This window comes from Spinacia oleracea, chromosome 6 (assembly GCF_020520425.1).
Source record: "Spinacia oleracea cultivar Varoflay chromosome 6, BTI_SOV_V1, whole genome shotgun sequence".
NCBI classification, from domain to species: domain Eukaryota; kingdom Viridiplantae; phylum Streptophyta; class Magnoliopsida; order Caryophyllales; family Amaranthaceae; genus Spinacia; species Spinacia oleracea.
Window position 1 is genome coordinate 124,077,801 of NC_079492.1, and position 11,862 is coordinate 124,089,662.

The 11,862-nt window shown below is 35.5% G+C and overlaps 1 protein-coding gene across 1 annotated transcript; it reads left to right on the plus strand.

Annotated features, from left to right (window-relative positions):
* The first annotated feature begins 1,452 nt into the window (after positions 1-1,452).
* Positions 1,453-11,672, plus strand: LOC110788586 (ABC transporter C family member 4). Its single transcript, XM_021993205.2, has 12 exons — positions 1,453-1,652; positions 5,367-7,541; positions 7,651-7,971; positions 8,429-8,515; positions 8,598-9,227; positions 9,467-9,631; positions 9,800-10,094; positions 10,201-10,415; positions 10,498-10,803; positions 10,887-10,950; positions 11,040-11,279; positions 11,360-11,672. Exons 2-12 carry the CDS (start codon positions 5,442-5,444, stop codon positions 11,458-11,460), a joined length of 4,524 nt encoding a protein of 1,507 aa, XP_021848897.1. The 5' UTR covers positions 1,453-1,652; positions 5,367-5,441; the 3' UTR covers positions 11,461-11,672.
* The last annotated feature ends 190 nt before the right edge of the window (positions 11,673-11,862 follow it).

Below are 11,862 nucleotides of genomic sequence, written 5' to 3' on the forward strand. Positions count from 1 at the left end.
AAGGACAAAATTCCAAAAGGCAAAACACTCCCCCTCGGACAATTAAATGAAAAAAAATTACACTCACAATTTAACTCATTATTTAAACGGAGTGGGAATAAGATTGCTCGTAACTTGGCTCATTTTATTTTCAACATTGGTAATTGGACAACGATTGTAGGAAGATGAGTTTACGGGTAGTGTGTTGGATGATATTACTTCCAAATTTTATTTCCATCTATTGATATAATCTCCCTTTGATGGGTTTCCCATAAAAAAAGAAATCTACACTCAAAGTACCTTAGTCAAAGCATCCCAACCGGCAAGGATGGGGCCGATCCAACCCGATTTTGACACTAGATTGAACTTCATGATTCGAAAAGAGTGATCCAGAAGTCTATTCTACCATTTAGTTAGCCCAAATTACCAATATTTTATTATGTCGCCCTTGATGTTGTCCCGACATAGTTAGTCCTATGATAAACTCTAACTAAAGAGGTCTTAGGGGATACAGATTATCCCATGACCTTAAGTCACGAGGATATGAGACCATATATTTACAACTAGTATAAGCCGCACTAGCTTGGTTATTAATCGTACAAATATAAAAATTATAATTGTAATTTAATAACAAACTAACAAGTACTTTTATAGCCAACTCTTGAGTATGTTGTGGTACATATCCACGTAAAATATTGAAAAAGTACTTTTGTTTAGTTAAAAAGGGTTGGCAATCTCTAATCCGACCCAATAACTCGACTCGAACCAGAATCTGATCTAAATAGAAACCGAATAACCTGAAATCGACCCGATTTGACCCATTTATCATATTTTGTAGTAATATTAAGTTTTACAATATTTCTGATATTTTTTTGACACAACCCGAAATCGACCCGAAATCAAACCCGAACCTGACCCATTGACCCGAATTGTCACCCCTAGTTAAAAGCATTTACAAATTAAGTGTACGTTGAAATATGGCTTGCATATGAAATCAAAGTACGCAAAAACGCATCTCGTGCACCAAAAGCTAGTAAATAGTTATGTGAATCGGAGTCTTGAAGATCATTTCCTATACATCACTATAACAAACTGAGGTACTCTATTTAGCATGTAGCAACAATAATGAACTAAAAACCAAAAAGCCCTTTCTTAAATAAACTTCAATTCGCCAATGCTGTTAAATAAACTTCAATTCTCCAATTTAACGACACTCCAAATTAGTACTTGAATTGCATCATTTTGTTTCGATTTCTCCATTCCTATATTGTTATGCATGCAACATGCAAATATGCAACCATAACAAAATATTTTTGGTATTAGCGTAGACGCATACTATATCATATGAGTACTCTGTATTGTTCTAAGAAATTACATCATTTTAGATATGAAGTTACGTATGTAGGATAAATTTTTAGAATCTCAACAACTCATGAGTTGTGACTATGTCATGCATGAAAATACGAAATTAACTCGTACAAACATGATTATTTATTCCATCCAAGCTAAGTTATCTTTATTCATCAAACAAACTTGAAATGTATTTGTATTTGTATTTGAATTGATCATATTCTCTGTCTATGCTCCCGGCCTCTTCAAAACTCAAACCACTAGCTCAATCTCCGTCTCTTGTTTATATATATATATATATATATATAATAATAACTAGTAAGGTACGTAGTTTAATTGTTTACGATATGCATTTTTATATCTATGCATTTACCACTACTCTTTTGTGTGTGTGTGTGTGATTCTTTTTTTAAATCGAAGATGCAATTCCGAATTGATTTACTATGCATACGATAGAGTAAAGTTGTAGGAAAATAAAACTTAAATGTTACTCCCTCCGTCCCAAATTAGTTGTTACACTTTTCTTTTTCGTCCGTCCCAGATTAATTGTTACACTTCTAAATTATGAAGGACCCCACAATTATAATATTGTCTCTCTCTTCCCACTATATTTTTTTTTGGTCCCCACACCCTCTCTCATTCAATTAAAAAAATACCCCACTAACTCCTATGACATCTACTTTTTCAATAAAATAACAATTGATAACCAAACAACCACTTATCACCTAAAACTTTGTGCAAAGGTAAGTGTAACGACTATTCTGGGATGGAGGGAGTATTATATACACTGATCGTTTAAGAATAGGTTGAGTAAGTCTTCCGTTAGACCGTCATACGCGTAAAATCGTTGATGTCAACACTAAAAAAAATATCTACTCCGTACTTGACTATTTTAACTATTTGATTGGACAATGTAACTAATAACAGTAGAATATTACTATTTGATCACATCGAGTAACTATTTGATTAAATAATAATTTGGTAAAAAGTTGATCTTATACATCAAACACTAGTATATACTTCCTCCGATTTTTAATACTCGCAACGTTTGTGATTTCTACACTATTCACATATTATAGTTTGACCATTGTTGGTAATTGATACGTAAGATAAAACATAGTCATGTGTTATCTCAAAAAAAAAAAAAACATAGTCATGTGGATCTCGCTAGATTCGTCTTAGTGTGTATATTTAAGATTTTAACTTTTTATAATGTTTTCTAAAAGAGAGTTAAAGATATTAATGATCAAAGTTGCGCATTGACATTCGTGAAAGTGACAAACATTGCGAGTAAAAATGAACGGAGGAAGTATGGTTTTTTATACATCAAATAAGGGGATTTCTTTTTCTTATTTGATAATCTTTACTCATTTTAAAATCCTCAAACGAGCAAAAAAAATAATATTCTTTGGTGCACCCGACAAACCCAGGTGCAAAATAGAAGTTATACTATCTCACACTTCCACAATTTAGATCCACACTCATACTTCCTCCGTCTTTTAATACTCGTAACGTTTGGACTTTTTACACTATTCATATAATTTACTTTGACTATTCTTGGTGTTTTTTATATAAGATAAAACATAGTCATGTGAGATCTTGTTAGATTCGTCTCAATGTGTATTTTCAAAATATCAACTTTTTATAATTTTTCCATAAAGAGAATTTAAGATATAAATGATCAAAGTTGTGCATTGACATGAGTAAATGTAATAAACGTTGCGAGTATTAAAAAACGGAGGAAGTATTATATACGGAATATATTTTCAACGAGTTAGAGATTTGCTTGTCATTTTTAGAAATCTCAAACTACTAGCTCGACAAAAATTTATCAAGAGAGTGAGAGTTGATGTGTAATAGACCATACACAATTTTAAATTTTTTTTGTCTTTAATTTGTAACTGATTCCACCCGCATCGAGACGATAAGCTACCACCAAAGTCTCCCTCGAAAAGGAAAAATAATAATATTTCCTCTATTTTAAAAAAAATGTAACACTTTGATCAACACGTTTGCCAAGATACAACTTTGACCATATATATATCTCAAATTATTCTTCTTTTTTTAATCTTAAAATTTATTATTATGAAAATATACAATTCAATCTATCCACAAATATTTTACTCATAACATTCACTTTTTGTAAATTAGTAAAATATAGGGAAATTCTCTAGGGTAACATTATACTTTTGCAAATTCTCATTGGTAACAAAACTTTTGACAATTTCTCTATAATAGCATTAGTAATCTAAATTCTCTCAAATATAACATTATTTCACTAATTTCGACCTAATTAATATAATTAGAATTAACCATAGTTAACTGACTTCCCCTTTTATCTTCTTCTTCGTGTATTTCCTCTCACCCCCTTCATCTCCTTCCTCAGATTCATCTAATTTTCCCCCGAGTTTCTTTTATATATTCAGTTTCGTTCAATTCAAAACCTCTTTCATCGGTTCTTTACAAATCCAATTTCTATATTGAGCAATATGAAATACAATTTGAGATTGAATAAATATTCGTCACCACTCTTCCTTTGATTTTCGCATTCATCTCCGGAGAGAGGTTTGCGTCGTCGTCTTATGTTTGGTCTCTACGCGTCGTCGCCATCCCTGACCGTTAGACCTATCCTCAGTGTTCCATGATTTGCAACAGAAAGGGACGCACATTGATCTGAAGATTGAAGAGCATCATTGCGCCACCACTTCTATATGTCCCAAAATTTGTCACAGTGGCAACTTCTTCTAGTACAATCATACAAACAAAAGTTTTAAAGTAGTTTTGATGAACATAGTCTCTTATAGTTAATGTAACAGAAGGTTGCTGATGTAAAATATTTTTTCTTTTCGGCATTATTAGGTCCATTTGTTTTAAGGAATAAGGAGTGACAAATTATGGAAGGTTGATGGTTTTTCAAAGGAATGAGTGACCAGTGAAGATTAATTAATTTGTTAGGACTTGGGAGATCGAATTTACTATAGTAAACAAATGTTAATTTAGTACTTTTACTAATACTTAACCATAGTTAGTAGAAGATTGGTTAATTAAGTTAAAATTAGGGGAATAATGTTATATTAGAGAAAACTTAGATTAGTAATGCTATTTGAGAGAAAGTGACAAAGATTTTGTTACCAATGAGAATTTGCAAAACTATAATGCTACCATAGAGAATTTCCCTAAAATATATTGTCAAAGTTAGCATATTTTTTTTTTTTTTTTTGGTTCTACTACGAGGAGTTCCCACCGCTTTCGGCGAGGTAATCTCGCGTGGGAGTTTGCATGGGTACCTCGATGGGCAGCATCCCTCCCAGTTGAGATTTTTTCCATTCCCAAGGCTCGAACCCGAGACCTTGCTCCTTAACCACTCATGCCAACCTCAATTGGTTAGCATATGAATAGTGACAAAATTAAAGTGTTGCAATTGTTATGAAACGGAGGAAGTATTACCCCCAAATCCATACCCGGACGGCAATTACATTGTCTCTCCGTTCCTACAATAGAATTTGGGGTTTGTTTTTCGGCGCCGGAAACTGAAACCCAAAACGTCGCTGAAAATCAAACTCAAAACTCTAAATTGGGAATTTTCTCGATGACCAAAGAATAGTTTGTGGGATTTATTTTTAGTAATTAATCGAATTGAAGTTAATTGGTCACTATGATACATGATGCATAACATGGATTATTATAGGTTTATAGGCTTATAGCACTTATAGGTCAATTTGTCAATGGTTCATAGTTTAAATTTGTTAAGTTTTATTGATATAGTTGCAGATTAGTAGATTACACCCTTTCCAGTTTCCAGTTTCCAGTTTCCAGTTTCCAGTTTCCAGTTTCCAGTATACATTTGCAGTAAGAACCTTCATACGTAGACACGTAGACGTAGTACATTTGTTCGGAATCTTAGGACAAGTCTATTTCTATTTACAAATATTGCGTTGTTGATATTGTTTTTAGGATTTTGAATTTCATTATATATGGCATGTACCTTTAATGTTAATGTTATGTTTGAATGAAGTTTCCCTCATACTGTATGACAGGAAGTTGAAGGCAAGTAACAAAGACAAGATAATTTAGGGGGTGTAACCTGTAACCTGTTAGCAATACTAAGAATCATGTCCTATGATTCTTGGATCACCTCTCTTTCATGTACAAGTCCAGTTGCTTCAGAAAATCATTCATCTTTGTCTTTATCACAATGGACTAAGTTCATTTTTCTTTCTCCATGTCCCCAAAGAGCCTTGCTTTGTTTTGTTGATGCTGTCTTCTTGCTTGTGATCTTCGGTATCTTACTGTACCACATCGTTCATAAATTCTTCTTAAGAAAATGTTATGATCCAAACATAACGAGAACTGTAACAACTAGAAACCCAGTTCATGTTCAGACAAATATTTGGTATAAACTGTCCTACATTGTAACAATTTTGTTATTAGTTGTTCATTTAGTAGTTTCTGCATTAGCCTTCAGTAGTAAAACTAGTGAGTTGCAATGGAAGATGGTGGAGGAAACATTTGGGATTATTCAAGTGGTAACTTACGCGGTCATAGCAGTCTTGATTGTACTTGAGAGGAGGTCTGAGGCAACTGAACATCGATTTTCACTCCAACTGTTTTGGATTGCTAGCTTCTTGATCTACTCATTATTCGTGGTTTCAGGGTTATTACGTTTAGTAACATTAAACCATGATGCTGGAGGGCCTGATTTGAGGTTAAACGATATGCTTTCCTTTATATCTTTTGCATTATCAGTTGTTCTTCTTGTGGTTTGCATTAGGGGATCAACCGGGATAATGTTCTTAAGACGAGAACCATCTTTAATAGATGATGGAAATTCATACAGTGAACCTCTGTTAGAGAATTCATTTGTCAGTGATTATGCAAATGCTTCAGTATTGTCTAAAGTATTCTGGTTGTGGATGAACCCCTTGCTTAGTAAAGGTTACAGAAGACCTTTAGCTGTTAATGACGTCCCATCTCTTTCCCCTGAACACGGGGCTGAGAAAATGTCTATACTCTTTCAGTCTAAATGGCCTAAGCCACATGAAGAATGCAAGAATCCTGTTAGAACCACTCTTTTCAGGTGTTTCTGGAAAGAAATGGCATTCACTGCTTTCTTGGCACTTGTTAGAATTTGTGTCATGTTTGTTGGACCCTCTTTAATACACAAATTCATTGATTTCACTTCGGGTGTAAGAAGTTCCCCCTACGAAGGGTACTACCTAGTCCTTGTTCTCCTGATCGGGAAAGTAGTAGAGGTTTTGACTTCACATCAATTCAACTTCCACTCTCAAAAGCTTGGGATGCTAATCTGTTCTACACTTGTAACCAATTTGTACAAGAAAGGACTAAAGTTATCATGCTCGGCTAGGCAGACTCATGGAGTTGGACAGATTGTAAATTACATGGCTGTTGATGCTCAACAACTCTCTGATATGATGCTGCAACTCCATGCTATTTGGCAAATGCCTCTGCAAGTCTGTGTGACTTTAATTCTCCTCTACAACTATATTGGTGCAGCTGCTATTACTGCATTGATAGGAATTCTGGGGGTTCTACTGTTTATGCTGTTTTGTATGAAAAGAGACCGCAAATATCAATATTACGTGATGAAGAACCGGGATTCTAGAATGAAGGCTACTAATGAAATGCTAAACTACATGCGAGTAATCAAATTTCAAGCATGGGAAGAGCATTTCAACAAACGCATCCAATCATTCCGTGATTCAGAGTTTAAGTGGCTAGCTAAGTTTCTCTACTCATTTGCTGCCAATATGGTAGTGTTGTGGTCCTTACCTTTGGTGGTATCAACCCTCACATTTGGCACTGCTATCCTTTTGGGTGTTTCATTTGATGCAGCAACAGTATTTACAACTACAACACTTTTTAAGATGCTGCAAGAGCCAATCAGGACTTTCCCGCAGTCTATGGTTTCAATTTCTCAAGCTGTTGTTTCATTGGCAAGGCTGGATGATTTCATGACAAGTAGGGAACTTGTGGAAGAATCTGTGGAGCGAATTGAAGGCTACAGTACTACAGCGGTAGAAGTCAGAGACGGGTTTTTTAGCTGGGATGATGAAGGTGGGGAAGAGGTACTAAAAAACATAAGTTTAAACATAAACAAAGGGCAGCTTGCGGCTATTGTTGGTACTGTTGGATCAGGGAAATCCTCTTTACTTGCCTCAATCCTCGGTGAAATGCACAAAACTAATGGAAAGGTACATTCATTTTTTACTGCTTGTAATAATGTTTAGGCTATTTCATAAAATCGTAATTATAACTTACTTCAGATTTTATGTGGTTTAAGTGATTGCATTTCTTTATTAGGTCAGAGTTTGTGGGACTACAGCATATGTAGCTCAGACATCATGGATACAGAATGGAACAATTCAGCAGAATATCCTGTTTGGTTTGCCTATGAACCAAGGGAAGTATAGAGAAGTTGTGAGGGTTTGCTGTTTAGAGAAGGATTTGGAAATGATGGAGTTTGGAGATGAGACTGAGATTGGAGAACGCGGCATAAACCTGAGTGGTGGGCAAAAGCAACGAATACAACTTGCTAGAGCTGTCTATCAAGACTGTGATATTTATCTGCTTGACGATGTCTTCAGTGCTGTTGATGCTCATACCGGATCACAGATATTTAAGGTTTTGCATTCTTGTGGTTTCATCATATTCTTTCTTTCTTTCTTTCTTTCAGCCAGTAAATTATGTTTCTTGCTCAATTACGTAACTTGTGGTATTGTATCTAAGGAGGACACAAAGATAATGTTGCTTTTTGTCATAATCTAAAGCCAGAAATAAAAGCTTAAATTCTGCTCATAAAAGTATGACAAAGTATGATTTCTACTGTCTTTTAAAGTTCTATTCGTGTATCTTTGGTACACTAATATTCTGGAGTCTCTAAACTGATGCATCTTGTTCTGTTTTCTGTAGTTTGATTTAGCCTGTTTTGTACTCATCAATGTGGTTTATTTACCTATCAGGTTACATTTATTGAGGCTGATCATCTTATTTTTTTGACTTCGAAATAGAGGAGCAAGTACAACATAAATAAAAAGGCTCTTTACTATGAATTCTTATCTTTTCCTTTGATGCATTGCAGGAGTGTGTAAGAGGAGCTCTAAGGGATAAAACAGTTATTCTTGTTACTCATCAAGTGGACTTTTTGCATAATGTTGATCTCATCTTGGTGAGAACTTCTTTTCGCTAATGAACCTTTAACAAGTTATTATTATTGTTTGCTCAAACAGCAACATTTGTTTCTTGAGCAGGTAATGAGAGATGGCACAATTGTGCAAGGAGGAAAATACGACAACCTTTCAGAAACAGGCACGGATTTTCATGCCCTTGTAGCTGCCCATGAGACTTCTATGGAGTTGGTTGAAGGAGGCACCAGTGACCGTTGGAAAGATTCACACCAACATAAGAACTCTCCTAAAGCATTGTCAAGTCACGGTGAAGTAAGTAGGGTTGACTGTTCTATTACCAGATCCAACTCAGAAAAGGGTGACTCTAGGCTGATCAAGGAAGAAGAAAGAGAAACTGGGAAAGTCAGTTTACACATCTACAAAGTTTACTGCACAGAAGCTTTTGGATGGTGGGGTTTAGCTGCTGGTTTGTTGTTCTCTTTGTCTTGGCAATCATCTATAATGGCTGCTGACTACTGGCTGGCTTATGAAACCTCTGCAAAGCGCGCTTCATCTTTCGACCCTTCTTTCTTTATTACCATCTATTCAATTATTGCAGCTATTTCTATTATATTGGTCTTCTTTCGGTCCTTTTTCATTATGTTTTTTGGGATGAAGACGGCCCAGATTTTCTTCACCCAAATTCTCCACAATATTCTTCATGCTCCCATGTCATTCTTTGATACTACTCCATCAGGCAGAATTTTAAGTCGGGTGAGATTATAGATCCTTGCCTTTTCTTTTATCAAGGAGTTACTTAGGCCCTGTTCTTTAGAGCTGAACTGAAATTAACTGAACTGAATGCTCCTGAACTGTACTGAACTGAACTGCCATATAAGTCCTGAAACTGCATTTAAGCCAAAAAGAACAGGGCCTTACAGTTATATTCTGGACATACTACCGAAAAGAATTCCTGTTACAAGTGTTGCTGATGAGAACTTCTTGTCCTACAGGCTTCCAGTGATCAGACCAATGTTGATGTGTTTGTACCTCTTTTTATGAACCTTGCACTTGCCATGTACATGACACTAGTAAGCATCATCATTGTCACTTGTCAGTATGCTTGGCCAACCGTGTTCCTCCTAATTCCACTAGGGTGGTTAAATATGTGGTACAGGGTAAGCATACTTTGCCTCTTCCTTGAATAAATCCTTTTATGTCAGAGAAAAAAAGAGGTGAAATTGTGACAGTAGAGTTTTTTCTACAACTTTCTAGGCATATACTATACATTAGTACATTACTCGCAATATGAATTGTGTTGAAGAGATGTTATCTTTGTTTCTTAGGATTATTATCTATCAACATCACGTGAACTGACTCGCCTTGACTCAATCACAAAGGCACCTGTTATTCATCACTTCTCAGAAAGCATTTTGGGATTCATGACAATCCGCTGTTTCAGAAAGCAAGAAAACTTTATTCAGGAAAATGTCAATAGGGTAAACATGAACCTTCGCATGGAATTTCACAACAACGGATCAAACGAATGGTTAGGTTTCCGTTTGGAACTTCTTGGGAGCTTACTCCTCTGCATATCAACACTATTCATGATCCTCCTTCCAAGCAGCATCATCAAGCCAGGTCTTTTATTTCCTTCTAACTTCACTGATTAATCTCTATTTCTTTTATTCTCTTGATGTGTCTGATGCATTGAAAAAGAGTATCAATCATTTTCTGCATGATTCAGAGAATGTTGGATTGTCACTCTCATATGGGCTGTCCCTCAACTCTGTGCTGTTTTGGGCTATATACATGAGCTGCTTTGTGGAGAATAGAATGGTTTCTGTTGAGAGGATAAAGCAATTTACTGAAATCCCTTCTGAAGCTGAATGGACTTTCAAGGATCCTGTCCTTCCACCAACTTGGCCAGCACAAGGCAATATTGAGCTGAAAAACTTGCAGGTTTAAGTACAAACAGCAGTTGTACACAACAGAAACACGTGTGTTGTCTATGTTTATTTCTGACAGAAACTTGTTTTTACAGGTTAGATATAGGATTAATACTCCTCTTGTACTGAAGGGAATAACATTAGGCATTAAAGGAGGAGAAAAAGTTGGTGTGGTTGGAAGAACAGGAAGTGGAAAATCAACTCTGATTCAAGTGTTCTTTAGGCTTATTGAGCCCTCTGCTGGTAGAATTGCTATTGATAATATTGACATATCAATGGTAGGACTCCATGATCTTAGGTCTCGCTTTGGGATCATTCCTCAAGAACCTGTTCTTTTCGAAGGGACTATAAGGAGCAACATTGACCCTACTAGCCAGTATTCAGAAGATGAAATCTGGAAGGTAATAATATTCAACTGATTGAGAAGTGTTAAAGATATTCCATCAGAATTTGTAAGTTACTTTTGATTATTTACTTGATCCAGAGTCTTGAAAGATGCCAACTGAAAGATGTGGTGACTTCCAAACCTGAGAAACTCGATGCTCCTGGTAAAGTAGTCAAATTTTAATTATATCCTCATAGCAACTTTTACTCTAAGGAATAACTCATGATCATCCCTTCTCTTGATCTATAAAAGTGGTTGATAATGGAGATAACTGGAGTGTGGGGCAGAGACAACTTCTGTGCTTAGGCAGAGTCATGTTGAAGAAAAGCCGAGTATTGTTTATGGATGAGGCTACTGCTTCTGTAGACTCACAAACAGATGCAGTGATTCAAAAGATAATTAGAGAAGACTTTGCAGATTGTACAATTATCAGCATTGCTCACAGGATACCTACAGTAATGGACTGTGATAGAGTTCTTGTTATAGATGCAGGTATATTTACTTGGTTCTTTTTCGCCTTTCAGAAGTTTACTACAATTGCTTTAGTTTTAACTCATGTTAATTGTCAATAGGGAAAGCAAAGGAATACGATTCCCCGTCACAGTTACTTGCAAGGCCATCGCTCTTTGGGGCATTGGTTCAAGAGTATGCCAATCGCTCATCCGGGTTCTGATTTTCAGTCCTGATTGATATGTTAACCTTTGGAGAAATTAATCATAATTTTGGAATAAGATTGTTTGCTAAGTCACTATAGTAGTGGTTATGGCCCAACTGTGTGGAACTGCTATGGAAAATGAACTACAAGGAATCAAGGATGCTGTAGTAGGCCTAGCAGCTAAAAATTCTGGAAATTTCTTCAGGCAGAGATTTTTCTCCTGCTATTTAGCTATGAACATAACCATTTTATCTTGAACTAAAATAATTAACTTTTTTTGGGATCAACACTGACTATCTCTTCAAATAAAGATTAAAATGTGAAATGATATTTGGTAACCTCATTTTTAAAGAAAAATTCTGTTGCTAATAATCATCTCAATTTATATTTGGTTGATCCAAAAATAGGGAACTTTCTGTT

What these genes read in the sequence shown, in the direction of transcription:
- LOC110788586 (XM_021993205.2), top strand. Translation starts at nt 5,442, where the DNA reads ATGTCCTATGATTCTTGGATCACCTCTCTTTCATGTACAAGTCCAGTT. An exon ending in CAGGCAGAATTTTAAGTCGG is followed by an intron (nt 9,228 to 9,466) that starts GTGAGATTATAG and finishes CTTGTCCTACAG; the next exon opens with GCTTCCAGTGATCAGACCAA. An exon ending in TGAGAAACTCGATGCTCCTG is followed by an intron (nt 10,951 to 11,039) that starts GTAAAGTAGTCA and finishes GATCTATAAAAG; the next exon opens with TGGTTGATAATGGAGATAAC.